This window comes from Lucilia cuprina, chromosome 3 (assembly GCF_022045245.1).
Source record: "Lucilia cuprina isolate Lc7/37 chromosome 3, ASM2204524v1, whole genome shotgun sequence".
NCBI classification, from domain to species: domain Eukaryota; kingdom Metazoa; phylum Arthropoda; class Insecta; order Diptera; family Calliphoridae; genus Lucilia; species Lucilia cuprina.
In genome coordinates this window covers 1,206,737-1,229,619 of record NC_060951.1, presented here as the reverse complement: position 1 = coordinate 1,229,619, position 22,883 = coordinate 1,206,737, and the positions used below count along the sequence as shown (strand labels likewise).

The 22,883-nt window shown below is 25.7% G+C and overlaps 2 protein-coding genes across 2 annotated transcripts in view; one reads left to right on the top strand and one right to left on the bottom strand.

Annotated features, from left to right (window-relative positions):
* LOC111691053 (ESF1 homolog) overlaps positions 1-22,883 on the bottom strand; it is a 124,507-nt gene that overhangs the window by 55,255 nt on the left and 46,369 nt on the right. The gene's annotated exons all lie outside the window — the stretch shown is intronic.
* Positions 13,888-22,883, top strand: part of LOC111691054 (disheveled-associated activator of morphogenesis 1) — a 50,459-nt gene continuing 41,463 nt past the window's right edge. Inside the window, exon 1 of the mRNA XM_023453676.2 lies at positions 13,888-14,314. Within this exon, the coding sequence (XP_023309444.2) occupies positions 14,267-14,314 (48 nt within the window). The 5' untranslated portion in view covers positions 13,888-14,266. The remainder of the gene's footprint in view (positions 14,315-22,883) is intronic.

Genomic DNA, 22,883 nt, shown 5'->3' with positions numbered 1-22,883 from the left:
CTGAAAACAATAAATATTCTATTGTTTCGCAAGACATTTTGGTATGTAGCTGATGTCGTCTCTCAATCGAAACTTTCAATTTCTGTTTAATATAATTTACTCATAATAAACTTAAACCAAAACAAAAAAAACGAAAGTGAAATTAATAACAATAATAGTAATAATAATAAAACTTAAACTCCCTAAAAAAATACTACTTACTCACATGAATTCTTAAAATTTTGAAATAAAAAAAGAAAGAAACAAATCCCCTAGCTGCGCATGCCCACTACACAATTTTTAGTTAAAAAGAAATTTACTTAATTTGATTTGTCATTTCAATAATAAACAAATAAACATAGAAAAAGTAAAACAAGAAAAAAAGTGAAAAGTGCATTTATTCAAAAAAATTGACTAGATATTTAGTTTTCATCCGGCAAGACCCTTAATTTAAAATTCTGCTCAGCAAAAATTGGTTTCACCACCAACCAACTCGCACATAAACACACTGCTTGGGCAGACACACAAATCACAAAATTATAGAAAGAAAAGACAGTCACAGACAGAAAGACAGACTGACAGACGTATGATCGTCGCGAATACACAGTAAATTAAAAAACGCCCAAGAAATGTTTATTTTTTGAAAATGTTGACGATTAGCACGCTCTCGCTCCTTTTACTCGCTTTACAATTTCTAAATAGAAAGAAAGTTTTGAACGAGTAAAATTTTCTTTTTATTTTAATGTTTTCAATATATGTATTATTATATTTATTGAAAGTTGAATGACTTAAATCTTTAATGGATTACTAACTAACCATAGTCAATGTATAAATGGATGAGTTTGTCCAAAATGTATTTGCTTGATGTTTTTAAATGGGGCAATTATAAGAATATTCCAAGGCATAATGAGAGTGTTTGGAGCAGCATATAGAAATGTAAACTGTCGGTATAAATTATATAGATAAGTTATCAGAGAAATAATACTAACAGTGGGTGGATAACAAAGAAAATTTACAGCGAAAAACTGCTAAAATTTAAAAATAATTGACAAAATAAATCAAAACATTAACTAGATTCGAAGGACCATCTTTTTCCATCTTCAAAAATGGTCCTTCGAGCCTAAAGAGCTTTCGTTTTTTTATCACATTCGGAGGACTATTTATTTTTCTAATACTAATTTATAGCACACATTAGTTTCTTAACAGACGATTGAGAGCAAATTGAAAATGGTCCTTCAAAACTCAAAACTTGCATATAGTACGAAGGACCTTTTTTCAAGCGTCAGAAATGGTCCTTTGAACCCGATGATCATTAAGTTTTCTAGTACGATATCAAATTGATTTCTAAAGAAATAAAGACATATTTTCTGCATAAAATAGTCCGTCAAAGTCATATTTTCTGCATAAAATAGTCCGTCAAAGTCAATAAGAACTTGTTCAGTAAAGCTCTAATTCCACATTTTATAAATGTTCCTTTGAATATAATATTTGTATTATTTTGTTAAAGAATCAATTCTTTTAAGTCCCAAGAATGTTCCTTCGAACTTTATGAGCATTTCTATCAAAGGAATTATTAAAAGTTAGTTGTTAGTTAAAGCACTTTAAATATAATGAAATTTGTTATCGGGTTCATAGGACCATTTCTTTTCAGTCCAAAAAAGGATCCTTCGAACTTAATGAAGTCTTTTATCGCATTCGAAAGAGCATTTCATGTCTTTGTCAAAAAATGGTTCGCTAGAAAAAGACCTTCGCTTACAACGAGAATAGATTTAAAGAAAATAAATAGGAAATTTCTTTTAAAAAAGAGGTTTGTCTGATTCGAAGGACCATTTTCATTAAATAAAAAACTTTTCATTATGACTTAGATAAAAGATATAAAGGCCCGAGACATTGTTAAGGTTGTGGAAAAAGTTGGTCCTTCGAACTACTGAAAATATTTTCATTATTTTTTCTCTTCTCCATCCCACTGTTACCCCTTCCTTATCATAACACAATCACACACTACTTGCCACTTCTGTAAATTCTCATCACTCACTGAGTCCCCATCACTCATTGCTGTCATCGTCATCTTCATTACGATTATGTTAATTATCATATAATTTAGCGATAATGATGTTTAACGATGATGTTGATAATGATGGTATCAAAAGTATTGTCGTCATTTGAAATGCTTAACATGTATAACTGTTTATTTTCTATAAACATTTCTTAAACTTAACAGAGATATTATTACTATTGCAAGTGTTTTAGAAAAAAAATGTTTAAATATTTTATTTTATATAGATAAAGTAACAAATTTGTAATGGAGAATAAGTAGGTATTTGAGCAGAAGAAAAAAAGTCAGCCAGTTTAGCTTTCTTTCTATTGCTATTTTGTGTGCACTGGCAAAAATATGTTTTAATCGTTGTAGAGTGAATCTATTAGCGCGGTATTTAAAGTATGGTGATGCATGTTTAGTACTTGTTTATGGAAAGTGGATGTAAGAGTATGTAATCTTTAAGAGGGAAAGAGAAAATTTCTACAAGAGAAAACAAGAGATATAGAAAAATTTAGTAATAAATATGTTCCTGCGAGCCCATATTTTTAGAAAACTTTAAGAGGGAAACGAAAACAATATATTTTTGAGGAATATAGTAATAAAGGACCACATTTATTACGAGCCCATATTTTTAGAAAACTTTAAGAGGGAAGGGAAAACAAGATATTTTTGAGGAACATAGTAATAAATGTGGTCCTACGAGCCCATATTTGTAGAGAGTTTGTAATAAAAATGGTCCATCGAGCCTAAATTTATACAGAAATATCAAGAAGTTCTAAACCATCAATTACTATTGAAAACTTGGAATGACTAGTTTTCTTGAAAGCTTTGAAAAATCTACATGTTTGCATGAGTGGCTCGTAGGACCACTTCCCTTAACGCCAATCTATTAAAAGATTTTATTCTTTTAAAACTTAATATTTTTACTATTTATACAAAAATAACAAAAAGTTCTAAACTATCAATTACTTTAAAAAAATTTGAAGTGTGAATGTCTAATTTTCTTCAAATGGTCCTACGAATAGCTCGTAGGACCATTTCTCTTTTAAAACATAAAAAGACTGAATTCTTTTAAGACTCTCTATTTCTTTTTCTATTTACTTAAAATGCTTATAAAGCAGTTGATTATTTTTTAGACATAAAACTTACAATTGCAATTTCTAGTCATTTTTCTATTTGGCACCATACAATGTTGGACCCAACAACATGACTTAATGTATTTTGTATTTTAGTTTCCGTAGACATCATCAGTAAGACTTTTATTTTGATTTATTACTTTTTTCTAGTTGTATTAGCAGCTCAGAAAAAAATCTAGATTGTTTTCTTAAGACCTTATGCGTTTAACACGAGTAGACATTAAATGTCAACGTTTGTATTTCAAATGAAATACATTTCATTATGTTTATGAGCAAATGTTTACAATTTCGCTACTAATTTCTAATTTGGATTAAGAAAAAAAAAGTGAAATTTATTGAGTGTTAAATAAGAATTTCACCAGGGCGTTAAATGGAAAAAATTTAATTAAGTTTTAAATAAAACTTTTTATCAAAAGTTTTTTTAATACTCAAAATAGTTTTAGCAATTTTTACTTCAATATTTTATTTAAAAAAATTTATTAATAATTAATTTTATTTCGTTTCTTTTTTATTGCAGTTTTAACAAATTAAGGTGTTTCCTTGACGCTTTAACTTCAAATAAAAAAACCAGCATTTAAATTAACAGGTGTGTATTAAATTGCAGCCTCTGTGATTATTTTTTTGGATATATTTTATTTACTCCAACAATTTTTGTTGATTAATGATATAGGATGTTATAAAAAAATATATTTTATTAAATTTCATAAAAACAGGATTTATTTATGTTAAAAATTGTTATTAACAAGCCGCTAAAATGCTGTTACAAAGTATTGAAAAATAAAGATTTTAATCTCAATTCGAAGGACCATAAATATGTAAATAATATTAAGTCAACAGGGTGATTAAAAGTAATGGATGATTTACATTTAAACAACTTTTATTAAATCATAAAATAAGGTTTTTATAATACTAACAAAATAAGAGTAAATGTTGGGAAATTTCTAGGTTCGAAGGACCATAGAAATTTATAGTTGAAAAAAGGCTAAAATGATGTACGAATTAATGATAATTTATCTAAATTTTGTCTTTTACTTTTTGTTTCAAAAATAATTATTTTTTTGAACATTTACCGCAGTTTGTATGTAAAAGTTCGACTCGAAGGACCACTTTTAAGAAAAAGAAATTTATAGTTAAAAGAAGGCAAGAATGACGGATGGTTTAATGCTTAATACTGTTTTCTACTTTTTGTTTCAAAAATTAATTATTTTATTGTAAATTTAGAGCAGTTTGTAAGTAAAAGTTCGACTCGAAGGACCACTTTTAAAAAATGTTTATAAAAATTTATTTAGAATAGAAATATATAAAATAAATTAAGATTTTGTTTTAATTAAAATTTATGACAATTAACAAGTTAATATTCCGCTCGAAAATTATTACTTTAAGGAAAATTAAACGAAAAATTATGTATTTCAAACCAAATGTAAAAATATTTGTCAATTTTGTAGACCAAAGGACCATTTTTAAATAGACATTCGTTAAAACTTTTTAAGTTTTTTTATGAGAGACAAAACTTAACTTAAATGGAAATAATTTTAAAAACTTGGTTTTTGTTTTGGAAAAGTTGACAGAATAATTATTAAAGTTGGGCTCGTAGGACCATATCTTCACCATATCAAAAGTAAGGGTAATGCTTTTAGTTTTTTTATTAAGAAATTTTATATAATTTATATTTTATATAAATTAAAGGATATTTTATTTCAAATTATGATAAACTTGAAGTTTTCGTGGGGCTCGAAAGACCATTTTTAATGAAAAATAAAAACTTTTTAAGTCCAGCTCGAAGAACCTTTTCCTTGACGTATTATAGAAAGAGAATTTTACTTTTCACAAATGAAATGTTTTAATATGAATTATTTTATTTTGATAATGAAAAGACATGAAGTTTATGTCGGGCTCGAAGGACAATTTTTGAATAATATCCACATGAAAAGATAATTACGATTAACTTTATTTTTTTCGCTTAATACTTTGATTTGATTTTCAGAATTGTATTATATAAGATTTTCTGAAGCGAAGGACCATTTCTAAATATTATAAATTTTTTAAAAAATCTTTTGATATGAAGAAATATTTTAAAGAAATCTTAATTTAAGTTGGAAAAACAATTTTTGTGTAATGTGTAAAATAGCACCATTTTCAAAACTGCCATAGATTCGAAGGACCATTTCTGTGTAAAGTGAAAAATAGCACCATTTTTAAACTGCCATAGATTCGAAGGACCATTTCATAATTTTTTTTTTAGTTTTACTGGCTTTAAGTTAAAACTTTATACCTATTCATTCATAAATCTGATGATTCATGTAATTTTTGATGATTTAATATTACTACTTGTTGAAAAACACGATTGTAAATGTTAAGAACTTTATAATAAGTTTATAACTTCCTCCAGCTTTATCAATACAATAATCTCTACAGATATATACCCTAATTTCAAAAGTGTTTATGTTCATTTTAATAACTTTAGCACATTCCATTCCATTCCACATCTCCAACTAGCATCCAAAATCAAAAAGAGGGGCATAACCAGTTGAAAGTTGTGAAAGAAATGTAATGGGAAAAATACAGAATCTTAATATGGTTGGCATTAGAAATCGTGATGATTAAATAGACACAACTGCTATACAGCAGCAGTAAACTTATAAGATTAATATTTATGATTTCTTATTTTTTTCTTAACAATAATTGCAACATTTCATAGAAATAATAATAATAATAAAACTGGAAGGTTAGAAAAAAGTAATATTTTTTTTAATAAAAAAAATTAAGTAAAGGGAAAAAACAATTTTAAAAATTACCACACCACACTCGTTGGAATGAATAATCAAAAATTAAAAAAAAAATTGTTTAGATAATGGAGATGAGGTCTTTACAGCGACTACAAGTTAAATTAAAATTTTTTAGGCTAAAGGTAGACTGAAGAATTTTTTTCTTGAAAAATAGTTTGAACATTAATTTTTCCAAAAAAAAATGAAAGTGTTGAGTTTATAAGATTAAGATTTAAAAAGAAATTTTGATAAAGATTTTGTGATAAAAAATAGGAGTGTTTTAAAAGGGGAGTTGAAAATATTAATTATATTCAAAGAAATTTTGATAAACTTGTATTGTGTTAAACTTTAATTACCTAATGTAGCTCTCATTTCAAAAGTACGTGCTTGGAATTTGTATCAAATTAAAATAACTTTAAAAATTCTATTTAATTACAAAAAACCTTAACATATAAAAAAAATATTATGATTAAATCAATTTTATCTTGAAATGACAATTTTATTCACCAGAAAAACCAAGACATTTTAGAAAAAAGCAAAATAAAAAAAGCAAAAACAATAAATTACAAATAATAAATAACATTCACTTAAAGTAATTTAAAACTAAACTTAATGGTAATTAATTACCAACAAATAGTTAACAGCTTAAGACCAAACATTCAAGACCCCCTTAAGACCAACTTAGAATTTAAACAATATTATATTTTATTATTAAATGTTATTAAACTAAAAGTAATTTAAGTTTTTAGAAATAATAAAAACACTTTTTTCTTGTGCTCACGTACTTAACCGGTTCAAACTTCAGAGTAGGAAAATTTTAACAAATCTTCTTTGCATGGTATTTAAATGGTTTAATAACCATAATAATTAATACTTTCTCTGGTGCTGTTGTGATGCTTTTAAAAACATAATTTTCAGGGTCAAGTGTTTTTAAATGAGATTGTTTAACCAAAGAAATTGAAAGTGTTTATAAAACTTACAACAAAAATCTGGTTTTTGAACAGTTTTCCGTTCCTAAGTAAACAATTTATCGTATCTTAAGTTAAAACCTTTATAAATTTAATGCAGAAATCCTAATTTTAAGGTTATGTTTGGTTGGAAGGACCATTTTGTTTAAATATATTAAAAAATATTTAAAAAAATATAATTTTTTATGTCAATTTAATAAAAATATTCTTTTAAAATTCTGTGTTTTTACGCAAATTGTAAAAAATTTAACTTCTCGGCTCGAAGGACCTTTTTTAAAAATATAAAAAATTATTATAAATTTAATACAAAAACCAGTTTTAATTTAAAAAAAAAAAATTTAAAATTAATGTACAAATTATAAAAAATTTTTAACTTCTTGGCTCGAAGGACCATTTTTGAAAAATATAGAAAAAAATTTATAAATTTAATTCAAAAATCAGTTTTAAAAAGTAATTACTTTTTATAAAAAAAACTTAAGCTTATTTTAATTAAAATCTTTAAAATTTATACAAATTGTTTAAGGGTTATGTTCGGTTCGAAGGACCATCTTTAAATAATAATTAATAAAAGCATTTTCTTTTTACCGATTGGAAATCTTTTATTATTTTAAAATTTGTTGTCATAAGAGAAATTACTGGAAACTTTTATCGGCTCGTAGGACCATTTTTATAAAAAAAATAATAAAAATCAATTATAAACTTATAATAAACTTCTAGTTACAAAAGTTTGCTTATATTTTAGGTTCGAAGGATCATTTTTTATATTTTAAATTTTTTATATATATTTAAGAAATTTTAAGTTCGAAGGACCATTTCTTAAAAAAAAATTATATCAAAAACATAAATAAGAAAGTTTTTATTTAAATTTCTTAATGTAAATTATATTTGGACATTTTTAAGATTATTTACGGCTCGAAGGACCATTTTTTAATACAGAATATAAAACAGAAAGAAAGATGGCAAAAACTGTCTACTTTGGGTTTCTATAAGATTAATTGATTAGCAATTTGAAATTGTAAATAAGATTATAAAAGTGTTAGGTTCGTAGAACCATTTTTTATAAATATAAAACATAAACAAAGATGACAAAAACTGCCTTTTTTGGGTTTCTATAAGATTAATTGATTAGCAATTTCAAACTATAAATAAGATTTTAAAAGTGTTGACCATTCTTTAAAATTAGAAATATAGCTTGGCACGAATTTTAAAATATTTATGCCTTGTAGCTTTATAGATAAAACTAAAATTACTACAAATTTTCAGTTTATTTTGGGCTCGAAGGACCATTTTTAATAAAAATATTGAGAGTTTATTTTATTTAATTTAAATTTTTTAAAAGACTTTCTCACGAAGATTTTTAAAATTATTTAAATATTTATACAAAACAACAATAACTTTATTTACTATTTTCATTTAAAGAAGCTGCATCAATAAATCTTTTGACATTTTAAACCAACTATATGGTCAAGGTTAAAAAGAAACAATGTAAAACTCTTTTTAACATACAATTCTATTTTTATTAAAATCGTAAAAAAAAGAATAACAATAAATAAATCTGTATAAAGTATTGAAAGTTTGCGTAACAAAAGAATATTTTTATTGATAAACAATTTAAAAACCATAATGATTTGCATAAAATACATTTTTAAAACCTAGACTTTTGTTTTTTGAAGTTTAAAAAGAGTATAAAGAAGAAAAAAGTAGACAAATTGTTTATAAAAAAAAACAAAGAAAAGGTTTAAAGATTTTTTGTAAAAGATTTAAAGTAAAACATTAAAATTTTTTAATTGAATTTATGTGGTCAATTAAAAGAACAAGCGAGATGTGTTTAGAACAATTTTTGAAAAACAAAAATTTTAAATTTTGTTTTATTATGTGTTTTGTTAGAACTTTGCCTATTAATTTTATGTGTTTAACACGAAATATAAAAAAATCAATATGCCAGTAAATTAAAACAAGTTAAAGCTTGTTTTTTTAATAGTAATGAACTCTGAAAGAACTAAAATTTAATTTAAAATTGTGAATTGTTCTTAAACAGAAAATTAATTAAAATTACTTTTAAAAATTTTAATTAATTTTATGAAACTTAATTGTTTAGAAAATGTTCCATTATTTACTATAGAAAACTAATTACATAATATTTTAATTATATTTTTTCTAAGTTTTTTAATAATAAATCTCAGGCTTTATTATTAAAAAACTTAGAAAAAATGGTCCTTCGAGCCTAAATTAATCTTTAAAATGGTCTTTCGAACCGACCTCAACATATGAAATTCTCATTAATCTACTTCGTTTTATTGAAAACCTAATAAGATGGTTCTTCCAATCTCTTAAATAGTTAAAAATTCATCTAATTGATAAGATTTCAATCTGCATAAATCCGTAGGCAATCAAGTTTTGTAAAATGGTCCTTCGAGCCAACCTCGACATTTGAAATTCTGCTTTAATTTACTTCTTTTTAATAGAAACATAATGGTCCTGCGAGCCAACCTCAACATTTGAAATACTCCTTTAATTTACTTCGTTTTTATAAAAAAACATAAAAAGGAAGTTTTAGAAAATGGTCCTGCGAGCCAACCTCATCATTTGAAATTCTCCTTTAATTTACTTTGTTTTAATGAAAACATAATGAAAAGGTTCTTTCGATAGTGTAAAGATTGAACTGAAAATTTTATAATCAAGTTTTGAATAATGGTCCTTCGAGCTGACCTCAACTTTAACGTTCGCTTAAGCAATTTTAAGATAAGAATAAGGGTAATAATATAAGTAAAAAAATGGTCCTTCGAGCCATGTATTTTTAAAGTGAACTACTGTGAAAAAAAGAATAAAAATGTGTTCTTTACAAGTAATTAAACTTGTTATAGTTTGTTTATTATTCTGATCAGTTTTTAATATATTTAAAAATGGTCCTTCGAGCCGACTGTTTTAGGTAGCTGAGTTTAAATTGAACAAATAATCATTTTACAATTATTAAGCTAAACAGTTGGAAATTTACTAGTACGAATTAAAAACTTAAGTTTTCCCATAATGATATTTTATTAAAATAAATTCAACTTTGTTTTTTGCTTTCCTCCTTTCGGTATTAATTTACCAGTTTTTTTTGTATGTTAATTGTTTAGATTTGGAAACCATTAAATTGCCAACTAAAATTTTGTATATAAGTGTAGGAGGCAATCAAGTGTTTATAAGCATAATTTGAGGTCATATTTAACAAGTTGGTTAGTGGTATCATGAGAGTAAAAACTTTTTTAAAGATTGGTGGTCTTTTTTTCTTATAATAAAATAAAAACAAAATTTTGTCAAACAAAAAATTTTAAACAATTTTATATAACAGTTTATTAGCGTTAATTGTGTTTTATTAACAGTTATTTATATAACAGTAACATAAACTTATTATAACAATAACTTAACAAAAGATGTTTCCAAAATGTGTCCAATGACAAGCATTTGTTGGGAGCAAAAATATTTAGTTTTCTTGTTTGTATTTTGCAAAATCATTATTAATATAATTAAGTTATTTTTTTAACAAAGTTAGTTGTTTGTTAGTTTAAGGTAAAACAAACTGTTACGTTGGTCTAACAAAACAAAAGACTTAAGACACATACTTAATTTAGAGGTTGCAAAAGGTGGGAAAATTTATTGATTACTATTACTTTTTAAAAGTATTTTGTAAAGTTTAGCATAAATTCTTAAGATTTGTTTAAATCGAAATATTTTTTAAGTTTTTTTTTACAGACAACCCTTGGTAAATGGTGTAGTTATATACACTAGACTTTGCTATTAAGCTAAACTTAATAGAGCAATAAATTTTTATTTTTCTTACCAAAAAAAAAAAAATAAATTAAATTAAAAAAATCTAAATAAAAACATTAGTTTAAATGCCAAAAGACAGGCGGTATTCTTTTTAAAAGAAACTTTTTTACAACGGCCTCAGACAGGCGGTTGCTTATAAAAAATTTCAGCAAACTTTAAAATAATCCTTTTTACTCAAAAAAACTTTAAAATAAAAAGCATAAAAACTTAACATTAACATTAAAGTTAGAATACATTTAGATATTAAAAAAAAGTATTTTCAACAAATTTTATAATGATTACTCTGCCATTAAAAAAAAGGGTTTCGCTATGGGAGTTTTTATGGCGTCAAAAGGATTTGATTTGAAATATGTAAATGTTATTTAATAGCTTCATAAAATAGTTAAAATTGTAATTAATATAATAGGAAAAAGGTAGAGGATTTTTTCAAAAGATTTTTATAGTTTATTAGAAAATGTTCAGTTTAAGTTTTAATGTTAATGGCTTAATGAAAGGTATTATAGTTAAAACAACAAGCCAAGGAATATTTACAACATACTTAGAATAGAAATTAATAAAAAGTACTTAATACAAATGGTATTAAATTAAAGAGACAACTTTTCTTACTCATTATAGCAATTCAACAACATATAAAAAAAGATTAAAAGATGTAGGTAGGCTAGAAGGACCATTTCAAAAGAAAAAAAATAACAAAAGGTTAATAAAGTTTTTATTAACATTTAAGCAGCAACTGATATTTTTTAACTTTACTTTACAAACACACACCGAAGATTTTAAGTTATTGGTGGGCTCGTAGGACCATATTCAAAATATATAATTTCTATAATTAACGAAATAACAAGTTTCAATTCTTATAAAGCATTTTAAAAGTTTTATTAAAAAAAACATAAATTAGGTAAAATCTCAAAAGTTGTATTGGGCTCGCAGGACCATTTTTAAGTATATCTTACAAATCTCTCTCTAACTTTATCTAAACATGTTTGTACCATAATAAATTATAAGTATGTTAGTTTTTAAGCTTCTATGTAATTAAAGCTTAAAAACTAACAGCCGCTCGAAGGACCATTTTTAAAGGTTATTAAACCAAACGTAATGTAATGGAAAAAACTTTGAGGATAAAACTTTCAGTGAGCTATTATTTCTCTTTCAAACTCATATAAATGAAGAGAAGATTCAAAGGCTCGAAAGACCATTTTAAATACAAATTATAAAACAGAAAGATATTACCGATCAGAAGTACCTAAAAAACATATTAAAGAAAAAGTTTTAAGGCTAAACATCGGCTCGTAGGACCAATTTTTAATCACATAAATAAAAATTTGTTAGAATAAAAAACGGCTCAAAGCACTATTTTTAAAGTCCTTTAATAGATTGAAAACGTCAAATGACTCTTGACTAAATATGTATGTTTAAGAGATTTAAAGGTTGAAAGTCGGCTCGTAGGACCAAATTTTTTTAATCAAATTAGAAAAAATGTTAATATTCTAAATGTAAATAGTGAATATTAAGTTTTAATGGAGTTTTTAAAGTTTTTAAAAGACTAATGACTCAAAACTAGATATTTTAAATCGATTCAAAGTTGGGCTCGTAGAACCATATTTTCATATATGTATTTGTTTATATTGAATAAATTTTACCTTAAACTGTTGCTTAATATATTAAAACAGGCTTTACAATATTTTTTCATTTAAAAACTTTTTAAGTAAATAATTTCTCTAAAACTTAAATATGTTATTTAAAATTTATTTACGGTTCGAAGGACCATTTTTTATAAATTTTTATTTAGTTGAAGAAAAATTTTATATGTACGTTCATTTACCTTTTCCTAATTAAATTTTTTAAAAATTGATTTATTTATTATTTATATAAAAATTTTCAAAATTTATTAATTTTATTCAAATTTTTAATTGATTTTTTTAATTAATAACTTTCTAAAGCATTTTTGATTTGGATTTAAACATTTTTATTAGGAAACTTTTCTTTAAACAAAAAATGTTTGAAATAAGTTAAAGGAAAAATCAACACAATATTTAGCATAAAACACAATCATAAAGCGTAAAATTACTTTTTGCCAAAAGAAAAAAACAAACAAAATAAAAATTTTGCAAAAAATAAAATATTTTTCAGCTACAGTTTAAGGCGAAAATATAGAGATGGTGGGAGAAAAACTCTCTTAAATTGTTGATTGATTGACTCTTAAGCTTATTAAGCTCTCTTTATTTTGGTGGGGAATCTAGAGGCAGATAAGCTTGTTTACATTTAAAGCGCAAGTCTAAAAAAAAAACAATTTCGCACTTTAGTTAAGATAACCCACAAGAAGAAGAAGAGAAAGAAGAAGCCGGGTAAGGGTTTATGTTGTTGTAGTTTTTAATGAGCTGTTGCTCTTTTTTCCCCCCGTTTTGTAAATCATACTCAATTTTATTATAAAACTGAATGTTAAAACTCTTAACTAATGCCAAAAGCAGACATGCAAGCACCTGTTTATGCATGTTTCACTTAAGGTAGTGTTTACACTAGACTATTTTGTATGCAAAAGTATCAAGTCAAGTCATATGTATGTATATAAAAATGAATGTTGTTATTGGTGTAAACCAAAACGTAGATTGCGGTTTTGTAAGTTTTGTTATGTTATGACTGTGAGTAGCAAGCAGTAAGCAGCAAGTAGTTGTGGGCCTAAGAGTGTCTTAACGTTTGACCACACTACACATAACGTCTTGAAACGTCGAGCTTAATGCACGTTTCGTCTATATGAACGCGCTTGAAGTATTTGAAAATAAAATAAACTATAAATAAAGCTGCTGGTTACTTAGAGTTTTTCTTTAAAAATAAAACCATAAAAACGTAAACAACAAAAGCGAAAAATTTATAAATAATATTAAAAGCAAATAATTGTTATCTTTGAAAAATAAAAAAAAACTAAATATAAATAAATCTAAAAATATATTTTTTAATAAACGTGCGGTTTAAACAAAGTGCAATGATTAAAATAAAAAAATAATTAAAAATGTTAAAAACAACTTAAAAACAATTTGCAAAATAAATATTTACAAATTGCACTTTCTCTGTTTTAATGTTATAAAAAAAACCTTAAATATGTTTAAAACAGCACCTTAAGAAAAATCTTAAAAAATTAAAAAAAAACAAACATTTCTTTTAAGAAAGTTTATCTTAAAAAGAAAATCTTTTAAAATAAAACTACAAAATAATTAACATATTTAAACATTACAACAAAACAAAAACAAGTTTAAACATATTTACTATAATGCTAACATTATGTTAACAGCGACAACAAAAAAATTTACATAAATTAATTTGTTAAAAAAATTTTCTATTACAAAATTTTGTTTAAATAAAATTTAAGATAAAGATTTATGTTGTTTATGGCAAAATTTATGGAATGTTTACTATAAATCATTATTAATTAAAAGAAGAAAACAAAAACTAAAACATTATGGACTTTTATTTAAATTTATTAAAAAATTAACAAAAAAAAACATTTTGTTAATTTTATAAAAAAAATAAAAGTGTTTTTTTTTTAAACCTAAAGCAAAGGATTATTAAGCGAAAATGTGTTCCAAAAATCAAATGAGTAGTTTAATGGAGAAATTAAACACGGTAAGTTTAACGAAATTAGGCCAAGAACCAAACTAAACAAAATCAAATTAAGAATCTCGAAAAATAGGAATTTATTTAATTTTTAAGTCGAATAACAGTTAATCTTTCCAAGAAACTTTGTATAAAACAGCTTTAACCTATAAAAAAAAACTTTTAAGCTTCGAAGGCAAGTTTAATCGCCAAAGCAGAGCTTAAGCTCTTAAATCTAGTTTATAGAAACTGTTTTAAACGTGACAAACACGATACAGCTTTAAAGCTCAGTTTAAACATCCATATCAAACTTTAACTCTAAAGAAGGCTTTAATCTCGTAGGGCAAGTTTAACTGTGAAAAATGTAGTTAATAGATTACAACAAGAGAAATTGTCTTGACTATACACTGATCTATAGTCTTGACTATGGACTGATCTAAAGTCTTAATTATAGAAGCATCTATAATTTTGACTACAGACTGATCTATAGTCCTTACTATAAACTGATCTATAGTTTTGACTATAGACTGATATATAGTCTTTATTATAGAGTGATCTAAATCTTTAAAGTCTTGACTATATACTGATCTATAGTCTTGATTGTAGACTGATCTATAGTCTTGACTATAGACTGATCTATAGTCTTGACTATAGACTGATCTATAGTCTTGACTATAGACTGATCTATAGTCTTGACTATAGATTGATCTATAGTCTTGACTATAGACTGATCTATAGTCTTGACTATAGACTGATCTATAGTCTTGACTATAGACTGATCTATAGTCTTGACTATAGACTGATCTATAGTCTTAACTATAGACTGATATATTGTATTGACTAGACTGATCTATAGTCTTGACTAAGGACTGATCTATAGTCTTGACTAAAGACTGAAGTATTATCTTGACTGAATACTGATCTATAGTCTTGAACATATACTGATCTATGCTCTCCACTAAAGACTGATCTATAGTCTCGACTAATCTATAGTCTTGACTAAAGATTGATCTTTACTCTCGACAATAAACTGATCTTTACTCTCGTCAAGAAAATGATCTATAGTTTCGACAGTAGATTGATCTATATTTACATCTTTATTCGAACTTACGATCTCGTCTTTAGACTGATTTATAATAGTCTCCATTATGTAAGGATCTATATTCCAGACTTATATGCCCTGATACTATTGTATCGAGTATATTCTGATCTTGACATTAGACTAGCATTGTCTACATAATTGGCTCTTTCACAATATAAACATTAGTTTAAACAATTTTATCATGTACCTCTTGTTCTAATTATGTCATTCAATAATTTTTACTAGAATTCTTAAGTCATGTAATACTGAAGAAAACCCATTAAGATTTTTATTTATTTTTATTACTTTACATAACACAAAATGATGTCATTTTTTTGCAAAGATAACAAATCAACCTGTTTCTTTCGAAAAAAAACTCTTGCCATTCTAAATACAAAAATGTTCTAGATTCTTTCCTTTTGCTCCACAGACAATTTAAAGCATTTCTGTTACAAATATTTGTAACTATAAATTTTTATATTATAATTAGCTTTAAACTTAAAACAAATATAATTTAATTTATTAACTTTAATCACACATAAATCAAGACCTGTTTAAAAGCATTGATCTGAACTATCATTTAATTGTTCCTGTTAACCTAATCACCAGCTAGGTAGAAAGAATGCAGAATTCAAATAAAAAGAATTATTATGCATTAATAACAAACAATATAAAAAGAACTTCTGCACGTTTAACTAACGTAACACACTTAAATAATAATAAACCGCTCTAGCACGGTTAATAAAATCTATAAAAATAAAATAACCATATATGCCAGTTTTTTCATAACATTTCGTTGTTGTTGTTTTTGGGTTTTAATGTTAAACTAACAAGTTGTAAGACCAGAATCTTTCAAATCCAGTGACTTATGTAACCTCATTTCCATATTGAAAAGAAAAAAACTTGACTTTTTTTCTATTTTTTTTAATGGGGAAAAAATCAACATTTACAATTAAAAGACAAAAGCTTCAAAAACACTTAAGAAAAACTTACATAGAAAAAGTATGGAATAGAGTAGAGAATGTAAAGTTTCTTTGTAAATGCTGACTGTTACAGAAATGTAATAAAAGCGACAGACTAAAAACGTCAGGAGTTTGTAAAAAGTCTGAAGTTTAAAGGGGAAATAGGAAACGTTATCTAACAAAGGATGTGGAACTCAGTAGGATATTTTGTTTTAAAAACTATTACCCTCATATTCATAAATGCTTAATAAAGTTATCAATGGTTTATTGTAGGAATTTTGTATGGAAAATGTGCGTAATAAACCTAAAATAAAATAAAAAATAATAACTAAATGAATATGGGAGTATTTCTTTACAAAGAAAGTTCTTGTTAAAACGACTAATCGGTTATTCGGTTTTAAGAATCGACAAAATGTTTGTATACAGTCTCGACTATAGCCTGGTATACAGAATGAATATAAGTTAGATCTGAAATCTGAAGTGTAGGTTGTTGAAATATCTCGAATATAGTCTGGTTTATAATCTGATCCACAGTCTGGACTATAGTGTGTTTAATAATTTTCTCTATAATTTCGACTACATTTTGGTTTAGACAAAAGTCAAGCCTAAAGTCTGATCTATAATCTGGTAAATAGTCTGGTCTAAAGTCTGATCTATAGTTAGATGTATAGTCCAGTCTACAATCCGGTCTATAGTCACAGCTATAGTCTGGTCTATAGTTTGTTTCTATAATCCAGTCTATGGTCTGTTCTACAATCTGATCTATAATTTGGTCTATAGTCTGATCTATATTAATGTTTATAATCTGTAATGTCTATAAGCTGGACTAGAGCCTAGTCTATATACTGGTCTATAATCTGGTCTGTTCTCGACTATAGTGTAGATAATAATCTACACTATTATTCCGACTATAGTCATAACAATATTCTTGATAACAATCTGAACTATTGTTTATAGCCTAATTAGAAACAATGAATTTGGTCGATATTAGTTTTGTCTATTACAGTCTGACCTATAGTTTCGACTAATATATGGTCTATAGTTCCTGTTACAGTCAGAATTATATTATCATCTAATATGGATTTTAATTTCGAATTTGTTATATATTCTCAATCGATAGTTTGGTCTATAGTCCCGACGTGTGTATATAGTCTCGATTATATATATTCACTGATTTGCAGTCAAGATTACAATCTGATCTAAAGTCTCGCTTATTATCCGGTTTATAGCTTCCATTGTGGTCTATAGTTCCTGCTACAGTCTGGATTATATTATCGGATGCATTGTCATCTATAGTCTCGTCTATAGTCTGGTTTTTTAACTAAAGTGAGGTCTATAGTTTTGACTACAATCTGGTCTACACTCTCGATTTATGTATGGTCCCAACTATAGTTTGTCTGTTATCTCGGCTATATTCAGATCTATTATTCTTGACTATATTAAGGTCTGTACTTTAGTCTATAATCTTAATTATGGTCTAGTATATATCCACGATTTTGGTATATAACCTCGGCTGTTGTTTCTCTATATTCTGTGCTATAGTCTCAACTTAACTTAGATGTAAAGTCCTGACTATAATTTCGTTTTTAGTTTGAAATATATACAAGTTTATAGTATAGATTTTGGTTTATAGTCTTAATTATATTCTGTTTATAGTGTCGTCTACATTTTGATTTAGATTATAGTCTGCTCTACCTTTGTCGTTTAACGTTCTAATTACAGTTGTCACACTTAAACCCATCAAAATCTTTTGATCTTTTTTTGTTTTTTGTTCAACAAATTTTTGAATGAATGAAATAAATTTTTAAAGAAAACAGTAACCAGACAACAGAGTATCTAAAATAAGTAAAACAATATGCAACCAATGAAGCTTAAAAAAAGAGGTTGACTGCATTATTGGAAGTTATTTTTAAATACGAATATAAATTTATACCAAAAAAAAACTATGAAAATTGAAGTTTTATACATTGGTTGAATAGATGACTGGGCTGGCTGGCTGGATGGTTGGTCGGTTAGTTGGTGGGATTGTTTGGCAAATTTTTTTAAAAAACAGAGATTTGGTTACTTGTACTAAATACTGGTTAAACTTGGTGGTTGGAGTTTAGTTAAGCATAACTTTGAGTAACAGCCAGCAACAACAGAAATTTATACCCCACTTGTAATATAGAAGTTGATGTTTTTTTTTTCTTAAACTTGTGTGTTTTTTTCTGTCCGTCTGTCTTATATTTGTGAATGTCGTTTTTTTATATATTATGAAGTTATTTAGTAGTTTTTTTTTATTTTTCTTTACGGGTTTTGTTGTAGTATTTATTACAATATTTATATGTTAATAAGGTTGCATAACTGTTGTTATATGTTGTTATTAAATTGATAAGAATTAAATTTAATATATATGACAATATAACAACAAGTGTTAGTAATAAAAAATGTATATATTAATAATTAATAACACAAGTAGAGGAAAAAAAAGAAATTTATATAGTTAGTGTTTTATGGTTTGTTTACTTCATTGATTACCTTTTATGCAAACAGCAAAAAACAAAACTACAAAAACGTATAAAAAAAAATTCAAGAAAACAAATTTCTCAACGGAACTTATAAAGCTTTCTTTAGTTTGCTTTTCAACTTGAGCTTCACACGCCAATTAGTTATTCATTTAGCATATATTTTGTTAATAAAAGTAACCAAATCATTTACTACCTTAAAAAACTCTTTACATTTCACTTATTTTTTATTTTTTCGTTTTATTTTATTTATTTTAAATATTATTTGCTTGCAGTAGTTGTAGTTTAAACAACAAAATTAATAAAATAAATATTTGTCACCCATTACTTTCTAATTTTGTTTATTTTTACAATCAAAAAGAAATTGCAGTTGTAAATTGGAAAATATTAAAAACACAAAACATAAAGCAAATTCGATCATAAAAAAAACTTCCACTACAAAATTTAATTCAAAACAATTCTCAAAAAAAAAACTACTGATCCTACTTTAAGATCAATAATTTAGCCAAGTCAGCAACCCATTACAACAAATTTTAAATTACAACTTGTTAACCCCTTTATTTTCAACTACAAATTATTCTTTAAGCATTCCTGCAAACAGCTCCTGTCTTAGTCAAGACAACAACCTTAACAAAAAGAACTAGTATTAGAACTACTTTCCAGCTCATGCTTAATTTTGTAACATTATCTTTAAGTATCTTTAAATAAAAACCCTCAAAATCATTCTGTAAACAAACTAACTAACTAGTTAGTTTAGCCTTTAACCTTTTCTAAGATCTTTTCTTAAAACCACCATTTAAACCCCTTCATTTCAAAAAAAAAAACTTTTACTTTCTTTAAACAAAATTTTTCAATCAATTTTTCAATATCATTGTGTCATGAAAAGTTTTTCAATATCATAAAATTCCATTAAATGTATTTTCTTTTCTTTTTGTTTACCTCGGTTTATTAAAATTTCTTTATAATTTTTGTGAAAGTGAAAAATTTTATTTTCAATAATAATTATGTTTTTTTTATAGGCGAAATTAATAATCAAAACAAAACATGTTGCTTTAAAAATTGCTGAATATGTTTTTTTTTTTTTTTGATTAATTTATTTTCTTTTAATATGTCAGTATGTTAGATTTTTTATAGTTTTTTTTTTTTTTGTTTAACATTACTAAAACTATTTGTTTAATAAATTAATTTATGGTTTAAGGTGTTATGATGATTATAAAATAAAAGGTGAAAATAATCAAATAAATTTTTAATTATTTTTATGTGAAATAATTTTATGATCAGGCGCCAGACAAAATTTGTAATAAAACTCCCTCAATTTTAAATTATTACATAAACTATAGATTGATTTCTTAGCGTAGTCATTATTAACTGATTTCTAGTCAAGTTAATGTGCTAATCTATTAGAAAGACTATAACCTGAGCTAAAGTCAAGACTACTAATATATATTTAAAACTATAACCTGATCTATAATTACGACTATAGACTGATCGACACACAACACTATAGACTGATCTACAGTCAGGGCTAAAGATTGATCTATAATCAAAACTATAGACTGATCTATAGTCAACACTATAGACTATAGTCAACAATGATCTATAGTCAAGACTATAAACTGTTTTATAGTCAAGACTAAAGACTAATCCATGGTCAAGAATATAGACTGATCTATAGTCAAGACTATAAACTGATCTATAGTCAAGGCCATAGTCTGGTCTATAATGAAGACTATAGACTGATCCATAGACATGAAAATAGACTGAAATATAGTCACGACTATAGACCGAACTATAGTCAAGACTATAGACTGATCTATAGTCAAGACTATAGACTGATCTATAGTCAAGACTATAGACTGATCTATAGTCAAGACTATAAACTGAAATATAGTCAAGACTAAAAACTGATCTTTAGTCAAGCCTATAAACTGATCTATAGTCAAGATTATAAACTCATCTATAGTCAAGACTATAAACTGATCTTTAGTCAAGACTACAAACTGATCTATAGTCAAAACTACAGACTGATCTATAATCAAGACTTACAATACTATGAACTAATCTATAGTCAAGACTATAGAATGATCTATACTAAAGACTATAGACTAATCTATAGTCAAGACTACAGATTAACCTACAGTCAACGACTATAAACTGATTTATGTTAAGACTATTGATCTTGAGCTAAGAAAGGAGTATATCATTCTCTCTAGTGACTGATTTGTAGTCGAACATTAATTTATAGTAAAATCGAAAGCCAAGATTAAAGTCTGATCTTTACATGGTTTTGCTTAGAGCGTGGGTGTGGCTCAACATTATTATGTGTCCCTTGAAACCTCTTAATAAGAAACCTGCCTTCATGTCATCTTGTATACATGAGTTTATAGTTTTTGAAAAACTTTTCCATTTAAATTCAATAAAACACTACATGATATTTATACATAAAATTAATGAACTTGCCAGCCAGATAGTGATATATATTTTTTATTACATACGCAGCATACAATTAACGGGCAACATAAATAATTTAAAACTTTTTTTTCTTAAAACATAAGGTGGAGTATGTTAAAAATTAACAAAAACCAAAACTATAAGGTGGATTATGGTTTCAAGCATACAATAATTTTTCAGGTGGGATTTAAAATAAATACGACATTAATTCATGGCTCAAAAAAATGAAAACAAACTTCCAACAAAACCTCAAGAAAAATTGATTGTAATGGCATGCAATATGAAATTATTGTTGGTGTTTACACTTGTTATGGTTTTTATTTAATTTATTTTCACAAAACCAAAAAATCATACCAAAAGCACTTGCTGTTTTAAGTTTTTCTGTTTTTTGCCAACTTGCGGATATTGCACAACAACACAACCACCACCACAAAAGTTACAATTTACTTTCAACTCAACTCACAAGAAAAAAGTATTTTATTATATATTTTATTTATTATTATTTTTTATTTTCTCTGTTACAATAACAAAAATTGCAAGGTCATGTTAAATTTTTTTAGTTTAAATTAGCCCTAAAGGGGGAAGTAAAAAATTTCTTGTTAAACTATGAATTTCTTTAGAAAATCTATAAAATATTTATAGCATTCAAAGTCGGCTTGTAAAGTATATAATTACAGAATTCTGTTTTAGTTTTCTTACTTTTACTTAAAAACAACAATATATTTTTGCTTCGTTAAAATAAATTACTTTTTGAAAAAAAAAACCTGCCAACTTGTGTTTGAGTTAAATATAATCTTAACATAAAAATTTCTTTAAGATTTTAAGCTCTTTATTATTTTTTATTTTGTTTAACTTCTATTAGTTAGTTTGGCTTTCAATATTTTGCTAGAGTAGAGCTTGGTCTTAAGGCAAAAGCAGTTATAGCTGTTGTTAAATTTTAACATCTAAATCATTTTATAGGCTTATAACTTATAACCAGCTAGTCAGCCAACCAAGCGTTCTTTGATGTTATAATTTTCTTTTTATTTTTTATTCTTGGTTTTAGAACAGTTAGTAGATTTTAAATAATAAGCAAAGATTGTTGTATTAACCCTCAAAAGACAAAGAGAGGAGATCACAGTCTAATGTATTTCTATAAATCAGTCTATATTATCATTTAATTATGATGGATCTATAGCATTGGATATATATCTGTCAGTATTTGGGCTTGACTATAGATCACTCTATAGTCTTGACAATAGCTCACTCTATAGTCTTGACTCTTGACTGCAGATCAGTCAATAGTTTTTATAATAGATCACTCTATAGTCTTGACTATAGATCACTCTATAGTCTTGACTATAGATCACTCTATAGTCTTGACCATAGATCAGTCTATAGTTTTGAATATAGGTCAATCTATAGTCTTGACTATAGATCGGTCTATAGTCTTGACTATAGATCAGTCTATTGTCTTGACTATAGATCAGTCTATAGTCTTGACTATAGATCAGTCTATAGTCTTGTCTATAGATCAGTCTATAGTCTTGACTATAGATCAGTCTATAGTCTTGACTATAGATCAGTCTATAGCCTTGACTATAGATCACTCTATAGTCTTG